The following is a 27,123-nucleotide window of genomic DNA, read 5'->3' on the forward strand; positions in this document are numbered from 1 at the left end:
GCATAGGAACGGCATCAGGCCAGTGCGATTGGCGAACAAATACACCTATCTTGTCACGGGTTACAGCACACAGTAGGTTGCAAGAGAAATAGGGTAAAAAGATTCCTGAATCTAGGAAAATGCCGCAGAGCCGTGTATGGCTGCTATGCTATATATCTATACAAATATTGGACGGGTGCAACACGCGATGGATGGCACGCAACAGGGCCGAAACCATGAGCTTCCACATGCGAGGCTCTCGCGACCGATCTTTGTCAAGTTGTCACGTAGGATACAAGTCGTTAATTGCTGCCCGCAATTAACGGCGTCGTATTTACGTAACCCAATTCTCCAAGCTAACAATTCTTTGAGTAGAACATCACGCAAAGTCTCTAGCTAGCTAGCAGACAAAAAAAAGAAAAGGCACGCCCAAACCAACGGCGGAACATTATTTATTATCCTTTACCCAAAGACTACTGCTCTTGAGCCTAGCTTTCGTAACATCATGGTATATGTCGTACGCTGCAGATAAACAGAAAAGGGAAGGGAGAGGGGAACGGCATGCTATTGGGGGGGCTCTACGATGTGGCCTTACTGCTATGGCATCAGAATCTAACTCTCATTGGCCAATGGGGTGGGAAATGACTTACTTGAACGCAACACCTGCATCGTTGGCGTTGACGTCCTGCTGCATATAAGCCTTCGCCCACATCAAGGTGAACCTGGGTAGATTATTCGTCAGCAGTCGACCCTTTGCGGAATGCGGGTTTTGGGTCCTCCTTGGGCTTAACACATACTGGTTGCAGAAGAAATCCTGCTGGTATGTAGAGCTGCTGTTTGTGAGTACCCTGTAGATGAAGACTGATTCGCATTGTTTGTCGGCTAAAATATGTGTCATACAAAGGTCAGCGTCCAGGACTCTTTTTAAGCTTCTTCTTTGGTTCTCGTGTTCTCCGAGCACCCATGCGGGGGCCACGTAGATACGTTTTGCTGGGAGCGTGGAGGGGGTGTCACTTACCGGTGCACTTGTCCAGGCACCAATGGAGGATGTTGTCCGTGACGCCGTCGCTCGTGCTGTTCGATACGGCGTAGTAGCCGACGCTGCCAACCTTGTCCGCCTCGTAGACCTTGTGGAACCCTGGTGAGTCGAGGGGCCACACGGGCTTGACGGGCTGGGTCAACAAGACGTGAGGCTGCTCGGGTCCCGTGGTAGGTAGTGCAGACGACGCTGAGGTTGACGCAGATGTCGTGGTAGAGGCCGATGTAGACGACTCTGAGGTTGACTCTGTGGTTGACGTGGATGTTGTGACAGTGGTAGACGTCTGGGCTGCCGTTGTTGAGGAGGTTGTGGTAGGAGCTGATGTAGACGACTCTGAGGTTGACTCTGTGGTTGACGTGGATGTTGTGACAGTGGTAGACGTCTGGGCTGCCGTTGTTGAGGAGGTTGTGGTAGGAGCTGATGTAGACGACTTTGAGGTTGACTCTGTGGTTGATGTAGACGTCGTGGCAGTGGTAGACGTCTGGGCTGCTGTTGTTGAGGAGGTTGTGTCAGGAGCTGATGTAGACGACTTTGAGGTTGACTCTGTGGTTGACGTAGATGTCGTGACAGTGGTAGACGTCTGGGCTGCCGTTGTTGAGGAGGTTGTGGTAGGAGCTGATGTAGACGACTTTGAGGTTGACTCTGTGGTTGACGTAGATGTCGTGGCAGTGGTAGACGTCTGGGCTGCTGTTGTTGAGGTTGTGGTAGGAGCTGATGTAGACGACTTTGAGGTTGACTCTGTGGTTGACGTAGACGTCGTGACAGTAGTAGACGTCTGGGCTGCCGTTGTAGAGGTTGTGTCAGGAGCTGATGTAGACGACTTTGAGGTCGACTCTGTGGTTGACGTGGATGTCGTGGCAGTAGTAGACGTCTGGGCCGCCGTTGTAGAGGTTGTGTCAGGAGCTGATGTAGACGACCTTGAGGTTGACTCTGTGGTTGACGTGGATGTCGTGGCAGTAGTAGACGTCTGGGCTGCTGTTGTAGAGGTTGTGTCAGGAGCTGATGTAGACGACTTTGAGGTCGACTCTGTGGTTGACGTGGATGTTGTGGCAGTAGTAGACGTCTGGGCTGCTGTTGTAGAGGTTGTGTCAGGAGCTGATGTAGACGACTTTGAGGTCGACTCTGTGGTTGACGTGGATGTTGTGGCAGTAGTAGACGTCTGGGCTGCTGTTGTGGAGGTTGTGGCAGGAGCTGATGTAGACGACTCTGAGGTTGGCTTTGTGGTTGACGTGGATGTGGCGGCGGAGGTCGACGTCTGGGCAGGCGGCGCCGTGGAGGACGAGGATGTCAGCGACGCCATAGTGGAATTGGTGGTCCACGAGGCGGAGGTAGTGGGCAGAGACCCGGAAGGTCGGACCGTGGTTGTCGGTTCTTGGGTTGGGGTAGGTGAGCGATCAGTAGAAGTGCTGTTGGTCACAGGTATCTTTGTGTTGTCCGCGGGTTCCTGTCTGACGCGGAGCCGGTGTCTCACATGTACCGGATCTTCCCAACCACCGCGCCGGGGAAAGATTAGGGCCCCGTTGCTCACGGCGAGCACGGCGAGGCACGAAAGCAGGCCGGTTGAGCGCATTGCGAAAACGAGAGTGCGGAATGAACGAATGTGGTTAGCGAATGGAGGGAAGTCACAAAAGAGCGTGGGGGGGGGGGGGCTCGATGATCGAAAGATGAAGCAGCCGGAACTTCAAGAAGTTTGTATCTGTGCCCGTGGGACACTTGTATGTATATACGTAAGGAGAGCCGCCTCCATGGCAGCGCAGTGGATATTGTGCTGGCTGTCACGACTCAAGTCATCATGGCGGATGTTCCCAAGGCCACGGCTCCTGAGCGCCGTTACCAAACTAAACAACTTGGGACAGGGCAGTGCCGTCTTGATTGCGCATGCCACTTACAACTGGAGCCTGTTCTCTACGATGCCCACTCCACGGTGCCATGTGTTGCCTATCCAAACAGCTTTGGAAGTATCCGGCCTATAAGGCTTAGTTGGAGCGGGGTGTTCAAGAAGGGTTACAGTAAAGATAGCACCTAATTTAACTTATGTCATGACCGATGATACAAATAATTGGGTGCTATAGATACTCGATAACGTATTATACCCAGAGTTACTGCCGGTACTAGAGACCCTGCACATATAATGTACCTATATACGCTCTAGTCATACACCTAGCATATGCTGGGTAATCATACAGGGTGACAGGGGTAAGTAAAATACCCCTATGATGTTACCCCCCATAACCGACATCATGATAGAGGGGGAATATTCACCAAAAGTGAAGTTCTGCAGTAGGGGGGTGGACGTTAGTTACCTAACCGGGGTATTTAACTTCGGCCTGGTACCATTGTATAATAGGTAGACTCTCATACCACGATACAGATCCTTGTAGGTGGGGATGCTGGGGCCCACAGTTCGTCACCTCTCCTCCTCGCTGATGGCCGGCGTGGCCGGTGTTGCCGTGGCCTGAGTCCATGCTCGTGGCGCTTAGTGGAAGGAAGACCAGAGCTGAGTCGCTCGTTGCTCTTTTGGCTGCTGTGTTCAATTGCACGTCAGGAAAAGACCCCAAAGATCGGCATATGCGCAGGGCTTTTAGGGCAGGTGACACAATGAACACTGTCGATAGTAGGTCGACTCGTTTCAGAAGCTAGAACCATTGATCTCCGCGTACGAAAGGGGGCATACCGTCAAGCAGTTCCTCTCACAAGCATTGTCATCAATCAACAACTCTATCGATCGGGCAAACCTATGAACTCTGTAGTCAGTTGCTTTGCAATGGGGCATTGACTGAGGTGCAGCATAAGTAAGTCCATGTATGGTTTTCATGAAGACGTAAACGCAATGTGCTGATCTCGTTTACACTCCAGGAACAGGCTGGGAATTTGTGTCTCTACGTCCTCACACGGTAACATTTAATGATGAGGAGCAAAAAGCTTAAGCATCTCCTCGCTCTATCGTGTTATACCTAAACTTAGCGCACTTGGTTTAGATAAACAAAAGATATGTGCGGTCTGGGTAAGGCCAGGACATTAGTCAAGGTTAGCATGAAAGTTATTAGCGCAATGATATGGAAGGAAGAGGGCAAGGATTTAGCTGGTCTAGAGCGGTAGGTGTTGGCGACACGTCCACATAACAAAATGCCTGTGTTGATTCAACTGCACCCATTAGTAATAGCCAGCGTGGCCTCGATTAGAGTCGGCTAAGTCTACGGATCCTGCCAACGCTCTTAATCATTCTAAGTTCCTTTCTGGCATTCAGAAAGCGTGGGCAGACGACATTTCCTCAGAGGCATCAAGTGGACGACGTACCTAATCAAATTTCTCGTAGGGCGGACCAATTGAAGGCCAAAGCCCTATGACCAAGTTTTTTTTTTTTAACCAGAGAAAGTTCAACGCATGTTTGGGCTTCTAATATCCTTGATGGCGAGCAGCGAGGCTTGTCTTCCTGAAGATGTGCGGGCACCTATTTGTTGGAAGCCGCAGAATCAATGGTGACATCGATGGTGACATCGATGGTGACATGCAGTTGCCTGCCATTCTCAACACAAGGACCTACCTCTATCCCGATGCGTTGATTCCCAAGTAATGCTCTGTACTGACTGAGGAACCCATTAACATGATCAGGCAGGGTTTTCGGCGGGAACCGAGAGGCGCAGCAGACTCGGGGTGTTGGGGCCACCGATTCGATGCACAAGTATGGATGTCCCATCTTCCCCGCTGCGCTGTGATAAGACCCTGAAGCCGACAGATCCGACGCAGGTACATAAGAAAAGAGCCATCAGACAAGCTGATAATGCCCCCCCCCTTGACAACCCGAGAGTACCGTGCACAATAACCAATAGGGGCCTGTGTAGAGTTAAGCTAACAATAGATATAGTTATAGCTAATAGATAAGGGTATAAATAAAAAGAAAAGGGGGAAATAAAAATAAAAAATAGAGGTAAAAAATAGAGGTAAAAAATAAAAGTAAAAAATAAAAGTAAAAAATAAAGGTAGAAAATAAAAGTAAAAATAGAGGTAAAAATAGAAGTAAAAAATAAAGGTAAAAAATAAATATAAAAAATAGAGGTAAAAAACAAAAGAGATAGTCTTAGCCTATCTTAACCTAAAGCGTAGTAAAGGAAGTAAGGTAAGATAGGCTAAGACTATTTCTTTTATTTTTTTACTTTTATTTTTTACTTCTGTTTTTTACCTCTATTTCCCTTTTTCCCCTTTATTTATACCCTTATCTATTAGCTATAACTATATCTATTGTCAGCTTAACTCTGTATAGGCCCCTATCAGTTATCGTGCACAGTACTCTTGGGTTGTCAGGGGGGGGCATTATCAGCTTGTCTGTAGACTCGAAAACAACAGCCACTCTCGATGTCAGTGGCCTTACAGCCGCCGAAAATACGGTGGCGACACCAGGTGAACTGCTTTTACACAGTCGAGAAAAAACAATCCAAAACTTGAGGTATTCGAAGGTTTCTAGATCAAACACAATTCTATGGAGGTACTTGCCTAGTCAATAGTTTAATTTCAAAGATGGACGTTGAATCTCGTTGAGATGGTAAGGTGCACCTGACTTTGACTGGCTAAATCACCTGTAACTGCTTCATTTAAATCACTACCTGTTGCAATGCACGCATACATAGTATACTCTCTGGATGGCAGCTTGATTGAACGGGCGGCCGCAGGCAGTGGGGGGAACCTCTAGCAGGGATAGAAAGTACCAGGAAGTACCAGGGAATAACACACTCTTTATAACCCCATGTCCCTACGAAAGGGGACACCAACAACCGGAGGCTTGCACAGACCAAGATTCTATCCGTTCTTCTAGAAATCTTTCTGGCCTGGGGTTGCCCTTTATCATCCCGGTGTTTTCTCTTCCGTGCAAGTGGAATAGGTAGTAAAGGGGTGTTTCAAAGGCACGTGGCACCAAGCTGTCACGAGAGATAAGGCGCAATTGCTGTCTGGCAATTGCGGTTCCATTTTTGTTGTCACCCAAGCTCATGTACAGACAGAGATGGATATAAAAGTGTCTCGGCTCCCTGTCAACTTTGCGTCTATTGCACGAGGAACTACCTGCAGGCATTTCTTCTTATTAACCGGTTCTTGGTTCGTCTTTTCGCGTTTGTATTACGTAATATGCAACTTGTCAAATAGCTCCCAGTCTCTTACAGAAGTGAAGTGCATTCAAGCTTTCTACCTTGCCCTCATGAATCCGTCCAGGCGCCAAACCGTTAGTCGCGACCCAGATACTCTAGTTTTCAAAGAAAATGGTGGCGGATTTGGAAACCAGTGACATGCCTTCGGCAACAACGGTTAAGACAGGACACAGGGAACAACCTTTGAAGGATCCCAAAATTGTGCCCAGTTCACATCACTTTCGTTGAACCCATGATTCCCCGAAGGCAGTCCTTGAATCTGCATGCCACTCTATCACGAGACAAGAGATGTGCAAAAGGAGAACTACAGGGGATGACTAGGTTTAATCCTGAAGCCTTTGAATTGATTGAATGGTTGTGTGGGTAGATGGAGAGACTAACATCGCCCATCCCGATGGACTAACAGCGTACGTGGCACAATGGATAACCATATGTGCGAGGGCCTTTGACATTGAAGGGTCTGTGACCGCGCCGTTTCCAGCTACACACGGAGAAAAATAATGTACATGCGAATATCGTTCCGTAGTGCCATATTTGATTCAACGGTGGCTAGTCACTTGGTATACTAACGCATAATTCAGGCTATAACTCGGTCCAAGAGTGGGTTAAAGCTTCTACTACAAGTCTCGAGCTCAAGTGTTGCGGAAGGAGAAAGGCGATGACGCTTTAAGCCTAGTGACGAAGACATTGAAATACGAGGATATTCATTTGTATAAGCCCAACCCGGTCCATACACATGTGCTACGGGTTGGTATCCCTTCACCATATGGCCAATTAGCTTCCGCTGACAACTTGTCCCAATATTCAGGCAATGTCATCTTTGGGGGTTGGCAGCACTCCTTCTCCTAACGCACGTTCAGGGCACTGCCGACGACATGCGCGAGAGACAACTGTTGCCAGTACAATCTATTAGATCAAATAACCTGATACCTTCGTCGGGTTATGCAGATTTTTTTCATCAGTCCCATGCTCCACGAAACCCTCGAACAGCCCTTGGTTGACATACACGCTCTTGGTCCGTCTTTGAACTGTGCCATTACCTATAACCTCCGTTGGTGTGCTCCCCGCGACAAATACCCGGTCCGGATGGACGTCGTTGTGCGCGAATGTCCAGCGGGCCATGCTGAATATGCCGAGACAGTCGCACAGCATTCAGTCGTGCGAGAGCGTCTCTGGCGATGACACGCCCTAGCTGTGGTCGGCGGTACAGGAGGGGCAAGGGGGTTAGACGGCGCGCGAGTCCTAGATGTTGATGTAGGAGGAGACGCTTATAGGGTTGGGGCCAAACTCGGTGAGTTGTTGGAAACAGAGGGGCGGCTGAGACGAGAACCAGGAGGAGCAAGATACCATTTTAGAAGCGATGCAGGCTGTACGTCTTCAGTGCGAAGAGCTAACCGGCGGCCAGCAGCGACGAAGATACAGCAGAGAGACGACTGACATGAGGCTTCATTTTCAGTCACTAGAGGTTACGCGGCTTCAAGCTCACTGATATATGGAGTATTCAATCATATTTAGTCAATAGTGGCGTGGTATTTATGGTCTCTCTCTTTATCTTCACTATTCAATTATTAAATGCTTGTTGTACTACATAAGGCGTTAATTGCTGCTTGCGATTAACGGCGTCGTTTTTGCGACAATGCCGCTTTACCGTCACCTACTTTGTCTTCTTGTCGGGGGCTATACTGTCTATATGCTATAAGCAAGATTTAAGGTAAATCTTCAAGATCTAAAATACATTTCAGTCTGAGCTTTTACGTAACGAGGCGTAAGCTTTACGATATGTTCACACTCGTCTGCACTTGCAAAATGACCTGCTCTCATCTGTTTTCGTTAGTATCCTATGAGAACCTATTCATGACCGCAACTCTCAACACCTACCCCGCCATCAACGGCGTCAGCAGCGTTCACCGCGTCTGTAAAACGTGGGCCACCATCCTCTGAGGTTCCCTGGGACCTCATTGATAAGCAAAGCAGGAACGGCAGTTTCCGCCCCGAGGTCGACAGCAACAGTGTCCCCACCGATGGCAAGTACTTGACTTTGAAGCTCGCCATGGACGGCATGGCTCCGTATGTTCCCTACTTAACTCCTCTTTAAAAGGCTACAACTGACAGTCGTTCAGCCAACCCTGCTCCCCCAACTTTATTCAGACCACGAAGGGTTCAACTTATGACGGTTTCCCGAAGTGCCTCACTCTCGCTGTTTACAATGCCGATTGAGTCCAATTGAGGTTGCAATTCTTGTCCATGGTTGGCGGAGATGTCCTAGTCGAGGAGAGAGACCCGCAGTGGATCTCGACATGCAGGTTTGTGCCTTCTCCCGGAAGCGGGAAATATGGGGCCGCGGAGAACTGTTCCGCCGGAACCCGTGGATGAGTGACGTCCGAGAAAACGCGACCTGAGGTCGGGTAGTCTATTTGGAGAGGGCTGTAATGCGAGCTAGAGTACTCCTGTTGAGACTGGTCCGTCTTGATATAGCTAGTATCACTCAGGTCATCCAAGCAGCCTGTCAATATTAGTGCGTTGATTGATTAACACACCAATTCTTTCATGAAAGTGTATGAGAGGACATAAGCATGACGATGCAACGCCACTCACTCTCTGCTGAATTCTTCAAAACCCTTTGATTTTGGTGACCGGAAACTCCATACAGCGCATGATCTGCCCTATTGCACAATATTATGTCAATTGTCGGCCCAAGCCAAGTCTATGTGCCGTTCTAAGACCCGCCTCCCCTCCCTCCCCTCTAATGAGTCGTAACACCTGCAGCGGCTCGCCCCCCCTTATTTTCTCTTGGCAAACGAAGAAGCAGTTTTCTGAACCTTGGCCGGCGGCGCGGCTTCCGCGTCGCTGTCGTCGTCGTCGTCCGAATCTTCCAGGTCCTCGTAGTCCACGTCGTCCTCGTCGACAACCTCCTCGCCCGAGCTCTCGTCCTCCGCCGCCATGGCATCTTCGTCGTCGTCTTCGTCATCCGAGTCGCCGACGAAGCCGTTTGTGGCGGGGACGTCTTCGTCGTCATCGTCGGCGGCCAACATAGCCTTTCTTGAGCCGGGGCCGTTGGCCGCGTCGGCGTCCTCCTCGGCGTCCTCCTCGCCTTCGACGTAGATGGCACCCTCCTCCTCGTCGTCCTCGTCGGCGTCATCGGTCTGGCCGGCACCGCCCCTGCGTTGCCGCCCATTCCTGAGCTGCATCTGCGCCTCCAGCATGTCAAGCTTGCCCTTGAGAGCGAGCAGGCTGGGCAGGCCGCGCGAGCGCTCGCTGAGGACCTTTTGTAAAGAGACTAACCGCTCGAGGACCTTGGGTTGAACAGCCAGAGCGCCGCCGTGTGCGACGAGGGTCCACTTGACCCAGGTCATGAGACTGCCTGCGCGGCCGGGCCGCCTGTGGAATCGGGAGGCGAGCTTGGTGAGGAGAATGCCGGCGAGACTGCTGTCGAGGCGCTCAATTGTCTGCTGGATGGTTTCGAGGTGGTTGATTTGCAGGCAGGATTCGAGGAGGTCGGTGTCTTCGGTCTTGAGCGCCTGGGTGAGGACGGTGCTCAGGGAGGATAGCGATGGCGGGGCAAGGTTCTTTCTTGATGACTGCGAGACGACGGCCTTACTGGAATCGCCTTGTTGCGACAGGATGGCGGGAACGTCGATTGTGCCCCGCAGGAGCTCGCCAAAGGTGGGCGATCCCGCTTCCTCCTCGTCCTCAGCGCCCTCGGCGTCTGTCTTGGGTTGTTGTTGTGTGGGGTTTTCGGCGTCGTCGTCCTTGCCGTTCACCGTCTCCGTTGCGTCGCCGGCCTCGGCATCAGGTGCACCCATCTCCTCGTCGGAGACATCCTCGTCGCTGTCCTCATCGGAGGAGATCTCAATCGCTTCATTGTTGCCCGTCAGCGCGGCTTGTAACGAGTCCGTCGCAGAGACGGCCGCCCTGCTCTCGTCGATTGTCGTCTTGGATGCCTTGGGGGTGGACTTGACGACCGGAGCCGCGAATTTGCCGGATGACTTTCGCCTCGAAGACATTGTGACGAGTCGGGGTATCTTGGAGACGTTGGGGTTGGCGCTGTGGTGGTGGTGGGAGAGAAAAAAAGGTGGGAAAAGTCGTGATCGAGGTCCTCTCCTCCAACAGCAACGAGAGACCGGCCTGAACTTTTTTTTTCTGCCGGCTGCCAATTTTTTTTTCGGTTCGGCGCACACGACCGCCCGCGGGGGGGAAGGTGCTGACATAATGTGCTTAAGTGGAACTTGTTCTGCTGTATCCGTATCCGCCGACGATGTCGGATCTCGGACTTTAGTATATCCGAAAGCCACTCCCAGTGCTTAGCTAATAATCAAGTCGAGCAGCTTGGACACTGCGTATGACTAAGGAACCCGTGTAGGTGGGCAATCAGGTATCTAGCACGTGTCATGGAAGGAAGGCTCAGAGTTCGATTCTCGGAAACCCAGTCCGGAACGCGTTCGGTTCTGTGTGGGCATTCCTCAAGGTAGCTAGGTAGACAGACATCTACAAGGTGTCTTCCGCTTTCCAAACACTTTGGTTTGCTTGCTGAAATTTCGCTCATGCCGCCTCGTAATGGCTCAGGCACATGCAGCGACAACCTGAGATGAGGCGCGGCGGCTGTGCGCGGAGCCTAGGTTTTCGGATGGAAGCTATTCGCGAACATGCTTAAGCCTCAGGCCGGTGGCTGCACGCCGGGGTCACCAGATATCCATGACCAAACAAAGGAAACGGAGGCCGTGATTGGCTCAGGGAAGCGACTTCCCTCAATCCAGCGCACCAAGCAATGGTCATTGGCTGACACGACGCTCGAGCAGGCGTGGCCTCCGTCTCGTTCTGTTATGCCACATTTGTCTCATCCAGACCCACATAGACGTTCTGATTGGCCAATAAGGCCGTAACTATCCCTGTCGCATGCCCTGGCCAGGGTAAACTGTCAAGCGGCGACTGGGGTCAGCGCGACTTGACGGGCTCCTACAAATAAGAAGTGGCCCCTAATCCAGATTTTCGCGCTTTTTGATATAAAAAAGTCCTGGAAAATTCCAAAAGGAAGCTTGCAGTCATCTGATCTGTCACGAGACCTGCACCAAAGAACGCATCGCTCCATACAGCGCCGCCACCGTTCTCGCTCGAGCTTCCTTTCATTTCCCGGTACGTACCGACTCTTGTTTCCTGTCGCATGCATTCGAGCCCCCAGCACATAGTGTACATATCTTCCTTCTCTTTTGCTACTCTTGCTGCCACCGCCGACACGACCCATCTTTCCCGTCGCGTCGACGCCTCGCGCTGGCCCCCCCCCCCCCTCTGGTGCTGGAGCTGGTGCTGGAGCTGCGTTTGTTCTTCATTCGCACCTCCCTCTTCTCTTCCCTCTTCCTAGACGGACAGCGTTGGTCCTGCTTCACCCCGAGCAAGGCATGGCTTGCATTGCGTTTGGATTACGTTGTGTATATTCAGCAGAAATGAAAACGAAAAGAAAAACTCATGTTACTGCGCACCAGACCTGCACCTCGCACGAACTCAATGTCACTGCTCGCTTGGTCATTTTGGAATCAGTCGAGATGGCTGGCTCAGTCGCGCATCATCCTCACCTCACTACTCCACCAGCCTCGGTCACCTCCCTCCTACACGCGATCGACGAGCTTAGCCACAGCCAGCTCGTGCTTTCTTTCCCGACACTGACATAGTTTCTCGTGCACAGGTATCGCAAACCACAAACTGGTGTACGGAAAGCAAACCATCACGTCGAGAGACGAAGAGAGAGGGAAACAAAACAAAACAAAGCCTCGACAGCTTCGGGTGAGTGAACAAACAGACTCCGTGTCCACCGGCTCTCACCGTCCCGTCCCTGCCAATACGCGTGTTCAACATGGCTTCCCGTTTCGCATCACACACATTCAATACTTGCCCACAGTTCCACATCGCATCCTGGGCCCAGTCACATTTCCCAGCCTCGCGTTTTTTCGTCTAGATCCGGGAGCGGACACATGCCCTCATTGGCCAGTGCCTCCACAGCGTGCATAAATATGCATTCTTTATGTCACCACCTATGCACGCCCCCGGTCCACCGTCCCCTTCCATTCAACTTGCACTTCCAACATTTTCGTCGCAAATTTACGATCTCTTCCCTCTTTTTTTCCCCCCAAGTCCCCCCCCCCCCCCTCGGACCTCCAACCTGCCCGACCGACCTGGTACTTTACTCGTCCTCTGTCAGGCTGGCTTCCCTCTCACCAACCACAGACACCCCCCAGTCGTCGATCACCCACGACGCACTGACCGCCCCCTCTCTAACCTTCTTCCACTGTCTGGTCCCTTTTTTTCGGCCCAACGAGTGCCACTATCCTTTTTTCCGCCACGGTTTTTAGGTTCCACCCCTTCTGTAGTCGCCAGTCGCGATCGCGCGTTCTTGTCCCTCGCCTCCGATAAGGCCAGATAACCGGCTGTCCGGGGACCACCCTTACCACACCCGTCCTTTCTCATAAATACCACGCGCCGCCATCTCGGCCAAAAACCACTGACGTGCACGCGATTTCCTCCGCTCAGGTCCCTCCACCTCCCCGTATCGCCAAAAACTCACACAGCCGCACCTTCCCACCCTGCCACCCGCGACGCGATACGATACGGCCGGATTAATCATTTCACTTCGCACCCACCCCCCATCTATCTCATCGATCGCATTGTTCCCACAATCAACGGTCATCGTCAAACTTGCGACAACTGCGGTTCAATACCAATTGCGCATTGTCAACCACTGCAGGCGCATCCACGGATTTCTCGCGATTTCTCTGAGACGTGTGCATCTCATATAATTGCTGTCGCATTCCCTTCCTGCGCGCGCAACCACGCATCGCAACTCCCTCCCCCGAGCTTGCTTCTTTCCCTTGGCGGCGGCAACTTCCTCGCGACTGCGCTTGCTCTGGTAGTGCCTTCCTGACATCAGTCACATCCTCGACACGATTGTTCCTGCCCCGCGCCTGACCTTCCTAGACCCACCTTTTGACAATCCGTTCCACGACCTCCCCCTCTCTCCGACCTCGAGAACAACTTTGCGCTCCATTTCCCCTCGTCAATTTTCGTCGTCTATTTCGTGCTATCGCCGTCGCACCGAATATCACCTGCGCGCGTCGCTGCTTTCATGTCGCGTCGCGCACAGTAACTCTGCCCTTACCACAATCACCACATGGCAGTCATGGCGTCACCTCAGTCAGAACGTCCCACCTCTGATCAGAAGCCCGCCGAGTCTACATCAGCCAAGGAGGACAACAAGCCCGAGACAAACGGGTAAGTCGCATCTAGCACTGGCGCGTTGTTTGTTCAGTGTTGCGATTGTGTTCGCATTCATTCTCGCGCGCATTCTACCTTTGCCAATGATAAGGCGCTAACACAACGACCTCCTCGTAGTCACGCTTCGCCTGCCGAAAAGACTGATAATAAGCCCGCGAAGTCGCCCACTGTGAATGGCGACGGAAAGCATGATGAACCCAAGGCATCGGATGATGCGGATCTGAGTCCTTCAAAGGGCGACACGGAGACCGACGCGCCCGCCAAGGATGCTGACAAATCTTCGGAGAAGACTGAATCGGCAAAGCCAGACGAGCAAACCAAGGAGCCAAACAAGTCCCAGAGCCCTGCTCCTGCGGAGCCATCCAAGGACGTCGACATGACCGATGCGCCGGAGGATAAGTCGGAAAAGAAGTCTGATGAGAAGGCGGACGACAAGGCAGGCGAGAAATCTATTGAAGATACAGCCGAGGCATCCGAACCCAAGAGCGCCACCGAGTCCAAGGATATCGAGATGACCCAAAATGAAGATAAAGTCAGCGGGACTAAGGAGGGAGAGTCATCGCCTGCTACACAGGCAAAGGCTGCAAAAGAGGTAGAACTGCAACCAGCAAGCTTGTCGCAATTGGCCATTGACAGTGACAAGGACAAGCCTTCGGAGCCTGCTGATACCGATGTGCCCATGGCGGAGGCTCCGTCAACGGCAAGCAAGGTTTCTCGCGAAAGAGAAGACGACGTTGATGTTGAGCCTGCGCCCAAGCGCGCCAAGACGGACTCTAACGACGAAATTTCAGCCGTCGATACCATCGAGTCTACGGTGGAGGTGAAGCCACAAGGCGCGCTGGACGATCTCGCAAAGGGCGAGGCGGCTCTCGAAGATCTTCCCCTCTGGAACGACCCTGAGCGCGACCCCAAGCCCCTCACGTCTCATCAAACACGAGAGTTCCGCAAGGTGTTAGCCGGCGTGAAGAAGACGAAGCACGGCGCACACTTCAAGGATGCCGTCGTCAAGATGTGGCCTAGTCTCGCAGAGAGCTATGTCATGCGCGTTAATAACCCCATGGACATCGGCGAGCTCGAGCGCAACCTTCGCGACAACAAGTACAGTACCTTGCGAGGGTTCAAGGATGACCTGGGCAAGATCTACAAGAACTCAGTCATTTTCAACGGCATCAACAACGAGATCACATCCGCTGCGCTCAACGTGGTTAAGCTCGCTTGGACACGCGTTTGTGTCATTCCTTCCGCCGAGCCCGCCAAGTCCAAGCCAGTACCCAAGCCCTCGCGCCACCCCGAGTCACGACCATCCGCCCCTCCGCCCCCGGTCCGCAGACAGCCTAGCATCCCGGCTGCGAGCCCTCCTGCCAAAGCCGAAGCCGAGGCTTACGCCGTTCCTCCCGGAGGTGTGCCGCAGGTTCGCCGCGCCTCGACACAGAACGATTTGGACCGGCCCAAGCGTGCCATTCAGCCCACCAAAAACCGTGACCCAGACTACTCGGCCAAGAACTTCAACAAGAAGAAACTGCCGATTGAACTTCAGTTTGCCTACGAGGTTTTGAACGAGTTGATGGACGCCAAGAACGCCCACTGCAACTTCGCATTCCTCGCCCCAGTCGATCCAGTGGCGCTCGCAATTCCAACTTATTTCACCATCATCAAGCGACCCATGGACCTGGGTACGATTATGACCAAAATCAAGAGCTATGATTACCAGAGCATCAAGGACTTCCAGACAGACATTAAACTTGTTTTCAAAAACTGTTACAAGTTTAACCAGCCTGGTCAGCCGGTCTACGAGCAAGGGCAACAACTTGAGCTCATTTTTAGAAACTTGTGGTCAAAGAAAGACCAGTGGATCGCCAAGCACACTCCGGCAAAGCCGATCTCTGACGGCTCGAGCCGTGAAAGCGAAGACGAAGCTGAGGAGGAAGAGGAGGAGGCGCCTGCCACCACAGTTGACGATGCCACGAACAAGACGATCCAGATGCTCGAAAAACGACTGGAGGAGGAGACAAAAAACCTTGCTCAGCTTTACAAGACAGCGGACATCGCCGGTGACACCATGATTGACCTCCAGCAATCCCTGATCAGCACTATTCGGTCCCGTATCTTGCAGGAGAAGCAGAACCTCGTGGCTCAAAAGCCAGCCAAGGCAGCGAAGGCCAAGCCGCCAAAGCCGACCAAGCAAAAGGCTAGCGGCGCTCCTAGCAAAAAGGCGGCTGCGGCCCCTGGGCCGAAGAAGGTTGGGGGCGGTGCGTCCAAGAAGCCGAAGCAGCGTAACATGACACAGCCCGAAAAGGACGCCATCGCCAATGCTATCAACGATCTCGAGAGTCCTCATATCGAACGCGCTATCGACATCATCAAGAAGGATACTGGTCAATCGGTAAGAAAACTTCCAATGCTCCTGCATTTTTGGACTTGATTTGCTAACACTCATCGCAGGAAAACAGCAGCGGAGAACTCGAGCTCGAGATCGACCAACTTACCAACGAGGCCCTCCACAAGCTTTGGGACCTTTGCAAGAAAGCTTTGCCTACCTTTGCTAACGGCCTTCCGAGTGCGCCTGCTCGCGAACCATCTCCCGTGAACAGCGCTCCCGCCAAGTCGTCTGGCAAGCCCACCAAGCCCAAAAAGAACAAGCCCATGAACGCTCAAGAACAAGAAGCTCGCATCGCCGAGCTTGAGAGGCTTCGCAATATGTACGATGGTAATCCCAAGGGTGATCAAGAGCGCCCTGGCAGCTCCGGTCGCACAAATGAAGCCCCTGTTCATGATAATGACAGCGAGTCCTCCGATGACTCGGAAGAGGAGTAATGCTGAACATCAACTTAATCACGTCAAAGCTTTGACGTGCGGGTAGAAGGAACGGAGATGGAGAGAGGATGAGATCGGCTGTCCCCAATGACGTGGACTAAGCGCTCAATGGGCTCACATAGAAAGTGCAACGCCTGGGTGCCAGGCGACTTGCAATTCCGGGCATTATCCTCGGTCGACCCCACATCCAACCCGTTCTCCAAGAGGGTCTTGTACCCTGGTCTCACGGGTGGCTGTCTTGCCTAACGAAACCTTCCACGCGGCGGTGGAAGGCAGACTCGAGGAAAAGCCGCAGAGCGCAATCGAGCTATGAAGAGATCGTCGGTTTGCAGGGCGTCGTTACCGGATGTCCACTGGAGATGGCATCTTTCTTTGCTAGCCAGCGGCGAGTTAGGCGAAAGCTAGCGCGTTGAGCTGTAGAATATGATGTATAATATCCTTCGTCTCACATTATGTGCCCCGCGATGTTTCTGCTCTCATGATGTGGCTTTGAGACCACGGCGAACTGCACAAAGATTCCCTTGTCAATTGATTGGCCTCGGTCAGTGGCCTGACGTTTCAAGGTCAAGTCGCCGGTGTGGAAGAACCGCTGTAGTAACGTCCAGTTAGTCTAGAGTGGAGAGTCACGCGACGGCAAATCAAACCGAAAGTTTCCTCGTTTGACGAAGCATTGTGGGATGCTGACTCGCACCATGCGAGACTTCGAGGTCTGCTTGTCCTTGATCGAGTCAGCGGTTGGCCGAGGGGGTGGATGAGGGATACATACATTTTGATCGGTCTCTGGGACCTCTGAGTCGAGTCGATTACCGGTGGGGTGTAGAAGCAGGAGAAGGGGCTTGGAGTCAGGCGAGGCCGAGGCGCGAGGTAGGATCACAGGAGCAGTGTGCCGAGTCCAAGGAGGGAGAGGGAAGAAAGTCGAGGCCTGACTTGCAAGATCGGAGAACTGGCCAGAGTCGCGGGAGCGGGGCCGACCGGAGTGGGGGGAGAGGTCCCGGTGGTGAGTACCCATTTCGGTCATGGACGTCAGCTCGGGCTTTTTCCGAATAAGCTTTTCAGCTAGTTTCCCGATATCAAGTGCTGTTCCAACGGGAGCATTGAACCTTTCTTTGCTTCTTCCCGCTTGCTCACACGGTGTCAAATAAAACCTTTCAAAACACAGCATACACAGTCGTTTTGGCCTAGTGGCATCCAGACCAGCCGGGTCTGTACTACATCACATACTAGGCTCGGTTGTGAACCAGCTCAGCTTGATTACAGACATCAACTACTTTCTCTCCGCTGGCTTAACGTTCACGACCTAGATAGTTAAATACCTTGATCCGTGCCGGCTTCGTTGACGTAAGGCTGTCACCACATCAGTAGCCAATCAGCATATGGCTTAAGGATCAGAATATGTGACCCGATATTACCCAGCACGCCGCCCAGGGAGACGCGGCAGAATGGGTACTGGCCATACTATTCCGAGTGACGCAAAACAACATTTTATCAAGATTAGCATATAGGCTGATAAACTTACACTATCTGGGCGGCAACGGCTCTATTAAACATCTCTTACAAGTATCCATAGATAGAGCAGAGAGCAAGTCTTGGTCACAATGACGTAGTGCCTCAAGGACCTGAGGGACGGGGCATTTGTGCGTACTTTCCTCTATATGTCTCGTCCAATTTTCCTGAATACTGCCCATTGCTGATTCTAAAATACCTTGAACTTGGTTTTTGATTATCAAATTGTCGTTAACACATCTTTTATCTATTTTCTTTTTGCCAACTATGATCCATGCCTCGCGGCGTCATGAGATCCATGCTTAATTTGGTCTCACCCAGAAGCTTTCGACACTCATAGGTAAGATATTTCACGCAATTGAAATTTTCTTGTTCTCTCACACAAAGGCAAGCTACAAGAAGAGAAAAAAGAAGAAAAAGCATGTCTAGAAACTCCTTCGCGCAAGGAAGCCCAAAAGAGCCCAGCAACCGCGACGCAGTAGCTGCCAACACCGAAAGCGCCCTGTATTCTCGACATGATAGGTGGGAAAACGCAAAGCTGATGAGCAACAAAACCAATATCATGACCCAGATAGTCTTGAAAACCCGTCCTTCATCGAAGTAGATGCCCCAGCCGTGGTTTGGCCCGTCCACCGTTCCTGTAAGTTGGATGTCTTTCTTCATCAGCACGTGACAAACAACAGATGTCTTGAGCGTATCAAGACATTCAGGGTGCTGAAAGCTATGAAGTTGCGGTGTTTTTAGTAGGACTGTTAATGCCTCAATAAAAGGGGTTGATGAGGCTGTAACCAGGCAGGCAGGCAGGCAACTAACTGTTGGTCCAACCACACAGTGAGAACAGGCCAGCGCTCATGTATGACAAAACTATGACTGTGACTCTATGTCTCCTAGCATTGTCTGGGTTCCCTTCTTGCTAGATACGCGAGTTAACCACAACGTCGTCTGGAAATGAGGTTTGGTGGTAGAAAAACCAGTGTGGTGTGTAATGAAGGTTGTATTCCGCGGACAAAAGCTTGTTACGAGCCCTGATACGTGTCGAGAAAGGGCGGTGCAACACGGCCACCAAACAAAGGAAAGAAGAAACAGATGGGAAAACCACTCTCACCTACAACAACGTCTGCTAATAATAAAACTTATATGGATAGGTAGATCTTGCAATTTTCAGATCTAATCTCAAAAGAATTTTCAGAAAGTTGAGAATTGACAGTGCAATCGCCAAAATTGTAGTATGTGCAATAAGGAATAAGAATTCCGGCAATTACTGGCGGTGTATTTCTGCCTGGAGTATTAAGGCCATGAGTTTTGATGATGATGAAGTCCGAATGGGTCCGAGAATACCTTTATCTATCCATCCTAGACCACTGTTCCAGTCTATCCCTTAGGCGACCCATCCACGTGCCCCCCAGTAACTATTCCTCCCAGCCCCATCACAGTGTATACCCCTGACTCTGCAAGTATGTACGCCGTCGCAGTGGTAGGAGAAACATCACAAGATGCTCAACAAGGCTTCCTTCACGGGCTCTAGGAAATCGATAACAGGGTCCCAGATGCTGGTACCCTCTGGATTCTCAGCTTCTTTGGCGGCCTCAGTTGCGAGGATTTCGACAATTCGGGTAAAAAAGCCCATGATTGTTTATTCGGGGGTATGTACGCGAGATGAGGGCAGCTATTGCGGTGGCGTTGAGGTTTCTGTGCTTCTGGTTCTGACCTATTTGGTATCAGTTACCTGCGCTATGCGCCCTCCAGGTTGGCAGAGAAGACATACCGGTGCGTTCCTATGGAAGCTGCCGTGTGTTTGTGAGCTTTTGATATGGTTTTCTTTGGCTTGGAGTGCGGGTTGTGGGAGAACAGTACCGGGGAAAATGACATTTTAATACCAATTGCAGTTGCCACAACCAAAGGCCTCGAAGGCTATGGCATTATCAACCAGAGGCTGAGCACACAGCTGCACGTTTACACGCGCAAGGCGTTTTCCTATCTGAACTGGTCAACACGGCCTATGGTGATTTGGGAACGGCCCCGGAATGTTCGGCAAGGCTTTTGGTTCAAGGAAGATGGAGGTAAAGCTGCATGTCTTTACAGCCGGTATAACCCCCTCCCGATACTTTGTCCCCATCGAGCAGTGGCGATTCCATAACGGTGAGGAACGTCTGCCAAGACCTGCCTAAGCATGCGAGAAAAGGTTGCGCAATCTATAGTTGTAGTAGCAAGCCAATCGGAATCCTCGGCGTGTCAGTGTGAGCAAAGCAGCCTGCTCAGCCGCCCCAGCAAACATAGACGTATTCCTTCCTTGGCGCAAATAGAGATAGGAATTGAGGCCATTTGGACTTGGGTGTGGAGGCGGGGGCTTGAACGGATGTTACGGCTGCCGCCATCCTGCAGGTTGATCGCGTCCCGTCAACATGCGTCATATGCGAACTTTCGTATTACGAAGCCTCTGCGCTGTCGCAAGAGAATTAATAATCATATTTGGAATCATCGGGATGATAATGAGGAGACACTCTTTGGTTGTGTGTGTTCACGTGGAAGCCTGACTTTCGTCGCCTTCCTATATCGAACCATAACGAGGCCGTTTAACAGGTTGTCCACAGAGCATACGTAAGCCCGTCTTACCTCGGTAGTTGTAAGTCTATTTCCAAGACCCCATACGATTGAAGATCGCGATGACTATCGCAAGAAGCACCGCCGCTATTGCGGGCGGCGGCTTAGGAGGATTGGCAGGCAGGCTGCTATTGCGGTTCAGCCTATACTGTTGGTGTTACTAACGTGCTCACAGTCCCTCTTTCTATTGACTACGCAAGAGCGATTGCCAGATATTGAATGGCGATGCCAAGCGTGGCAACATCGAATATACTCACGTGAATAAGTGGACGCAGTGCCAAGTATTTGGAAGAACAAACAGCTCAGACACGGATATACGGAGCATGATTCTGCGCCTGTCAGCGCTGTCCAGGGGTTACAGCATGATGGTATCTCAAGAACTGTTCAAACAACTGTCTGGTCATCAGTTCTATGTATTTCAGTTGGTTACAGACAGAGCCACTACAGCCAGTAATAGAGTTGCTGATTGGGCTTCTGCATGCCTTCGCCACATCGTATTACGGGATGATCTGTGGTCAGCAGTCCTATATTTGGTCTAGCGGTTAAAGGATCCTGGGTCTCATAGCGAGGTCCTTATCAGTCAGTGGACTACGTAGTTCGGATGTGGAGCCGTAGTCACGCCGGAGGAAAGAACCGAGAAGCCAGACACTTGATGCCATTGTTTCTCAGCGGTTTACAGCGGAAGCAAGCGATAAGACGCGCAGCGCAGGATACAAGCTTGACGGTATGCATCTTGGGAGTGCGGCAAGCCGTTGCTTCCCCATCGGATCTAGTTGAACTAAGCGCCATGTTTTGAGGATGCCGCTTCCTGATGGTCAGAGCCGAAGACTAGCGTAGACCGATCCTGATATCGGAACATTGCGGCCGTAGTGTGGGGCCGACTCGGCGGTTTGATTGCGTTATTTTCCCCCATCGCATCGTCCAAGGTTTTCTCAAAACATCAGTAGTAGCGGAATCATCTACAGAACCTCGGTACTGTTGTAGAATATTTTCATGCAACGATATGAGTGTACCTTCATTCATTCAACCCCTAGTGGGATCTGAGATACGGACCGTTGAGATGCATACTTCGGGCGAAGCGGCGCGTATCGTATACGCTGGATACCCCGACATCCGGTGAGCAATGATTCCAAGCCAATCTTCCTCATCCGTCTACGTGTCATGTTTTTTTTTTCTTTTTTTTTGACAGAAGATAAACCCTCAGTGGTCCACTCTTGGAGCAGCGGTCGCTGGCTCGATCACAGCATGACCACCTCCGCCGTAGCATCATCTACGAGCCGCGCGGCCACCAAGACATGTATGGGGCCGTATTAAGACCACATACAGAACTGGTAGACTCGGTAGAAGCTCACATGGGGGCGTTGTTTCTTACACACGAAGGCTACGGTGTCATGTGCGGCCACGCCACCATTGCCCTCGGCAGGTTTCTTGTCGATTGTACCGACGAAACCATTTTCCCCCGGCGCCAAGACCTGCAGTTTGACAGGGACAAGAAGCAGGTTGAAGTCCGCTTACACGCCCCAGTCGGACTTGTCCGCATAACGGTCCCCATTGTCGAGGTAAACGGGTCCTGGAGAACGGACACCAGCCGTCTGATCACATTTCTCTCTGTGCCCACGTTTGCGACCGCCATCGATCTTTCCGTTTCGATCCCAGTAAGCAAGCTCTGGGCAGAGTTGGGAAATGATACACAGGTAACCGTCGACATTGGTTTTGGCGGTGCATTTTACGCGGTTGCCCCCGCCTCGGCGCTGGGGTTCCCTACTTCACTGGCCAAACCCGACATCTCAGCGCTTAGCAACGCTGCGAAGAAGTTGAAAGAGGCTTTCAACGCTTCTTCTGACCTCCGGGCTCATCTAAGTAATCCAGACGACGAAAGCCCGCAATACTTGTACGGCATCATGGTCACGGATACAGGCAGCAACGACGAACTTCCCGCAACTCCTGGTTGCATGGGGGCAGAGACGGGACTCTACTTCTTTGGCGACCAGCAGGTCGATCGTAGCCCAACTGGCTCCGTTGTACAGGCGAGAGTGGCGTTGTCCATGGCGAAAGGTCAGAGGAAGCTGGGCGAGTCATGGACGTATCACAGCCTGGTGTCGAAAGCTATAGGGGGCTACAAGAATGCTTTTGTCGGTACGCCAGTAGAGGAGCTAAAGGTCAGCGGAAACAAGGCGTGGAGAATCGAGGTGAGCGGACAGGCCTTTTATATTGGAGCAGGCGTATTTATCGCAGAGGAAGACGACGATATTGGCAAAGGATTTTCTTTTCGATCGCTAGGCATGTAATCTCAAGGATGCAAGCTTTTCTTCCTGGCCAGAACGTACAATGAATGCGAAACAGCACTGGGGAAAAATATGTCAAGTGTCTTGAGCAACCTATCTCATCCATGTGTGGAACTTGTTCAGAGGCACAAAAACAAAAGATCGACGTTGGCCTGATTCGAACAGACGCTCCCGAAGGAACAAGATTTCTAGTCTTGCGCATTAGACCACTCTGCCACAACGCCGTGTAGAGGAGCCCGCTTTCTAGCGGGGTTGAGAACTGGGGCAGTCCCAGACTTCATCATGGTATGGCGTGGGTGCCATCTAGAGCTGGGATTGAAACGGGTTTCTGAATCATGCATGGCGGTGTTTGCCCAACGGTTCCAGCTGTCAGACTTCAGAGCGTCAAAGGAATATTTGCTGAGTTATTAGTACTAGCGACTTTCTGACATACTTCCAAGAATACTAAGAATTCTCAGTACCAACCCAAGTTGATGATTTGACTAAACAAAAAATTCAGTAATGGCTTTGATGACATCTTCTGGTGCTTGTTCCGGGATGTAATGTCCAGAATCAACACTGCTGCCTTTCACCGAAACGTCGTTACTCGTAACTTTTTGCCACTCTTTGACGGCTTCAAAACACTTTTCGATCACGCCATATTTGCCCCAGAGCACCATTAAGGGAGACTGGATCAATCTCCCAGCCTCTAGGTCCGCCTCCGCCTCTTCGAGGTCCAACGTCGCACTTGCGCGGTAGTCGTTGCACATGCTGTGTACAGCAGCCGGTTGCTCCATCACACTGGCATAGTACTCGAAGTTGTCCTTGTCAAAAATCTCCAATGCCTTGGGTTGGCGGCCGCCCATGAAAAGCTCCACGAACTGCCTCGGCGATGCGTTGATGATGTTCTCGGGAAGCGGCTCCTGCTGGATCAAGAAAAACCAGTGGAAGTACGCCTTGGCAAAGTCGAAGTTGGTCGTCTTGTACATGACGAGGGTCGGGCAGATGTCGAGAAAGATGGCCTTGCGCACACGGTCGGGAAAGTCGACGCAGAGCTTATGCGCAACGCGGGCGCCGCGGTCGTGCGCGCATACGAAGAACGGTTTGCTGGCGTAGCCGAGGCCGTCCATGACACTCACGCAATCGCGGGCCATGGCACTCTTAGCATAAGAGGCCACATCGCCTGGTTTTGACGACTTGCCATAGCCCCGGATGTCGATCAAGACAATAGTGTACTGTTCGATGAGTTGCTCGGCAACTCGATGCCATATGTGGTGGCTTTGAGGGAAGCCGTGGAGTAGAAGGAGGGGCGGGAGTGTGGATGACGAATCCCCGCTCTTGATGCCGTATATTGTCATTTCCGGCGAAGCCTGCGTGGTGACAGTAAATGGTTGGAAGCCTTCAAACATTTTCAGGTCAATCAATAAGAATGCTAATCGAAGTGGGCTTGCTCCTGGAGACTTTCTGCGAGCGATGGACTGTCCAAGTTTCTGGATGATTTCATGGATGTATATATGATTGAGGAGCAACCGCGCGCCCTTCGTGGACATGCGGGAAATCTATTTAGCGAGCAGTACCCAGCCGCCCACCAAGACCAAAACGCGCATGTGTTTTGAGCGTCCTTCACACACGGCCCCTGATCTTGACTTATTCGCCGGTATAAGCGTAAAGGGACGGCGCTAACCTGAACGTTCCTTCTTGATAACAATCATTTTTATTAGACGTGAAGCCTTGTTGCTGTCGCTTCTCAATTGCGGGTAAATGATTTGCCTCGGAATTTCCTGTGCCAAATTGTCATCCACCGTACTGTTTTGGTGCGCAACATGCGACATGAGTCTGGTGTTCCACATGGGGCGTTGAAAAGATTATTTTGAGCGTGTCCGAATTCGGGTGTTCACTAGGTAAATTATACACCATATCGCTTATGATGATACCTCATTATTAGGAGGGCTGTCAAGGTCATGTCCATATACGAGGATCATCCATTCACTGTATAGGTAGATAAACAGTCATTTCTACGTAATGATGGGGCTGTCTGTAGTACATCCATGGACGATCGGTTTCATCACCGAATTTTATATCTTATTGATACTTGGTTTATTCAACATATACATCGGTTGATGCAACGCTCTATACCAGACCTCACAAGAGCTTGTTCTCCTCATCTAAACTAGCTTTCCACGCCTTGTAGTCAAAGCCAAGCTCTTCTAGTGTTTTGACTTCATATCTCTTCTCGCCTAGCTCCCGCGACGCAGCCTTGATCAATGGAAACCGCTCTCTGGTCCATCTCTTTTCATCATCCCAAAACGGCGGGATCTTGCCCACACCGTCATTCTCCAACCCGGGCCTCTTCTCTGCTTCGAGACTTCGTGCGTGAAGCATGTTGATGTACTCTAGATCCTTGGGAAATGCGAGATTGTGCAAAATCTTACCCTCTCCCTTGTCCTTGAGCATACGCGCCTCCCACTCCCTCATTTCGACGCGGCTTGGTAAGCGCGCCCGGTCTGCCCACGCGCGTGCGACATATGCCGCCTGGCCTTCGGAGACGGGAAACGGAACGATTCGCTGCGGGATACCAGAGAAGGCAAGTGTCGGGTCGTCAATGTAGAACAGGTGCTCGTACAGATTGCGGGCACAGGCGCCATCAGTGACGACCGGCGGGTTGAGATCGCGGAGGAAGGGAAAGCTATAAAAGTAGCCCGTGCAGAAGACGACGCCGTCGATGTCCGACTCGACTTCGCTGTTGGCAAAGCGCACTTTGCGGCCGTCTGGGATGAACTCGGCGATCTCGGGGACCATCTTCGCCCACGATGAGCGGTCCTCGCCTGGCGTGCTGGGAACTGTTTTCTCGGAGACAATGATGGGAAGTTTGCAGACGCTTGAGATCTGCGCACTCAAGTCGATGCCGGATGCAGAGTTGCCAACAATGATAACTTTCTGCAACAGGGTGAGCAGCTGAATCTGACACATGACTATGTAGTGCACTGCACTCCTCTCACCTTGTTATCGTATTGTGCAGCATTTCTGTAGAACTTGGAGTGTGAAATTGATCCTGGGTGAGCCTTATCGAAATCGGCAAGACCAGGGATATCAGGGATGAAAGGGTCGTTGTAGTGACCACTTGCGACCAGGACGGCGTCGAACTGAGCGCTAGTCACCTCGTCCGTCCTGAGATCCCGCGTTTCAACCTCCCAATACACCTGATCATCTTTGATCACCTTCTTGACAGACAGCACTTGGGTTGACAGTGAGACGATAGGCTTCAGCTCTTCAGCATATTCCTCAAGATACTTCTTCACTACTTGGTGGGGAGGGAACAGAGAAGCATCAGAGGGAAACCTCTGATCCGAGTAGTTCATTAACGTGTGCGGAATATTTGTGTCCAAATAGTCATATACGGGAGACACAAACTGCTTGGCTTCGTGACCCTCAACGGCGATGGCCGTGTCTGGGTTCTTCGTCGGCCGCGTTCTTGGGATACTGAAGTCACTGTCAACGACGTTTAGAGGGCTGTACGCCCAAACACCACCGACAGTGTCTCTTTGTTCGAAAACTTGGACCTTGGAGAACTTTTTCTCCGCCAAAAGGTACCTGTTGGATATCGTGTGAGAAGCTGCAGTGGGTGGTAGGACCGGCACGGCTTACTTCGCGGCGGCCAGGCCGCACGGCCCGGCGCCGATAACGGCGACTCGGTCGACGTTGAGCTTATCCTCGAGGTATACGGGCGACATGGCGGGGTGAAACCGAATTTTACCGCTGGGAGCCGTGAAGTATCGCAGCAGTAATGACGATGAGGGGATATCGTAGCAATGTTGAGTTCCCAGGTTGGTGGAAGACCCCTGGGTTATATGATTGACTGGCCTGGCCTCACTGAGATATTTTAAGCTGGTGATAGTATATCAGTCGATTGCAGTCCCGTATCTTCAGATCTCGGCTGACAGGACGAGTCTTACGTAGTAGGCCAGCAGTTTGCAGTCGGACAGACGGCTCATGGAATCACGCGATGCGTGGCAACCGACACTAGTCGGACTCGGCCCGACAGCGCCAGGATTGGTAATTTGGTGAGAGCTGGGGCACTAGAATGGCGGGGGTTTACTCCACAAGCTTCCAGTCAGTGAGTGAGTGTCCTTGGGACAAACATCGTTTCTCGTGCAAGACATGAGTTTCTGGTCTTGTCCCTGATTTGTCTCGTTTAGCACTCACTTACGTTACTCAAAAGCAAAGCCTCTAAGCTCATTTTACAGACTTTGGCAACGCTTCAGCAATCCATCTGCGTCTCTTCTCCTGTCTTTACATTAATTAATTGAGAAAAACTCTACTTAATGAAATATTGAACCTGCATGGCGCATCCCGGCGGCGGGGCCAAATTGGGCCAACTGGCTGGCAAAACGGCCAAGAGGTGGACTCTCATTCGCCGTCCGTGAGCCGCTATTGTAATGGCGTGCTCTAGGTATGCCTGCTTGCCCGGTCAGCTCAAGCAAGGCCTTCCAAATCCCCCCCTTCGAATCTGCGCGCAAGATGAGAC

The 27,123-nt window shown here is 51.7% G+C and overlaps 8 protein-coding genes and 1 non-coding gene across 9 annotated transcripts; 3 read left to right on the plus strand and 6 right to left on the minus strand.

Annotated features, from left to right (window-relative positions):
- Nucleotides 1–557: 557 nt before the first annotated feature.
- On the minus strand, nt 558–2,588 carry GLRG_10457 (uncharacterized protein; the record flags this gene model as incomplete). The annotated part of the gene is made up of 4 exons (XM_008101142.1): nt 558–573; nt 630–701; nt 777–861; nt 998–2,588. 4 exons carry the CDS (start codon nt 2,586–2,588, stop codon nt 558–560), a joined length of 1,764 nt encoding a protein of 587 aa, XP_008099333.1.
- Nucleotides 2,589–8,010: 5,422 nt separating this feature from the next.
- Nucleotides 8,011–8,373, plus strand: GLRG_10458 (uncharacterized protein; the record flags this gene model as incomplete). Its single annotated transcript, XM_008101143.1, has 3 exons — nt 8,011–8,078; nt 8,131–8,223; nt 8,277–8,373. 3 exons carry the CDS (start codon nt 8,011–8,013, stop codon nt 8,371–8,373), a joined length of 258 nt encoding a protein of 85 aa, XP_008099334.1.
- Nucleotides 8,374–8,936: 563 nt separating this feature from the next.
- GLRG_10459 (uncharacterized protein) lies at nt 8,937–10,160 on the minus strand (the record flags this gene model as incomplete). The annotated part of the gene is made up of 1 exon (XM_008101144.1): nt 8,937–10,160. The coding sequence occupies one exon, from the start codon at nt 10,158–10,160 to the stop codon at nt 8,937–8,939; it is 1,224 nt and encodes a 407-aa protein (XP_008099335.1).
- Nucleotides 10,161–13,312: 3,152 nt separating this feature from the next.
- Nucleotides 13,313–16,230, plus strand: GLRG_10460 (uncharacterized protein; the record flags this gene model as incomplete). The annotated part of the gene is made up of 3 exons (XM_008101145.1): nt 13,313–13,413; nt 13,534–15,799; nt 15,859–16,230. The coding sequence occupies 3 exons, from the start codon at nt 13,313–13,315 to the stop codon at nt 16,228–16,230; spliced, it is 2,739 nt and encodes a 912-aa protein (XP_008099336.1).
- A 445-nt stretch (nt 16,231–16,675) lies between these two features.
- Nucleotides 16,676–17,239, minus strand: GLRG_10461 (uncharacterized protein; the record flags this gene model as incomplete). Its single annotated transcript, XM_008101146.1, has 3 exons — nt 16,676–16,819; nt 16,922–16,948; nt 16,997–17,239. The coding sequence occupies 3 exons, from the start codon at nt 17,237–17,239 to the stop codon at nt 16,676–16,678; spliced, it is 414 nt and encodes a 137-aa protein (XP_008099337.1).
- A 4,098-nt stretch (nt 17,240–21,337) lies between these two features.
- GLRG_10462 (proline racemase) lies at nt 21,338–22,622 on the plus strand (the record flags this gene model as incomplete). The annotated part of the gene is made up of 2 exons (XM_008101147.1): nt 21,338–21,450; nt 21,539–22,622. The coding sequence occupies 2 exons, from the start codon at nt 21,338–21,340 to the stop codon at nt 22,620–22,622; spliced, it is 1,197 nt and encodes a 398-aa protein (XP_008099338.1).
- A 139-nt stretch (nt 22,623–22,761) lies between these two features.
- On the minus strand, nt 22,762–22,843 carry GLRG_13262. Its single transcript has one exon. It is a non-coding gene; the product is annotated as a tRNA-Ser (tRNA).
- Nucleotides 22,844–23,101: 258 nt separating this feature from the next.
- GLRG_10463 (uncharacterized protein) lies at nt 23,102–24,007 on the minus strand (the record flags this gene model as incomplete). The annotated part of the gene is made up of 1 exon (XM_008101148.1): nt 23,102–24,007. One exon carries the CDS (start codon nt 24,005–24,007, stop codon nt 23,102–23,104), a length of 906 nt encoding a protein of 301 aa, XP_008099339.1.
- Nucleotides 24,008–24,740: 733 nt separating this feature from the next.
- GLRG_10464 (thiol-specific monooxygenase) lies at nt 24,741–26,329 on the minus strand (the record flags this gene model as incomplete). Its single annotated transcript, XM_008101149.1, has 3 exons — nt 24,741–25,535; nt 25,598–26,189; nt 26,244–26,329. 3 exons carry the CDS (start codon nt 26,327–26,329, stop codon nt 24,741–24,743), a joined length of 1,473 nt encoding a protein of 490 aa, XP_008099340.1.
- Between the last annotated feature and the right edge of the window lie 794 nt (nt 26,330–27,123).

Source organism: Colletotrichum graminicola (assembly GCF_000149035.1).
Source record: "Colletotrichum graminicola M1.001 genomic scaffold supercont1.61, whole genome shotgun sequence".
NCBI classification, from domain to species: domain Eukaryota; kingdom Fungi; phylum Ascomycota; class Sordariomycetes; order Glomerellales; family Glomerellaceae; genus Colletotrichum; species Colletotrichum graminicola.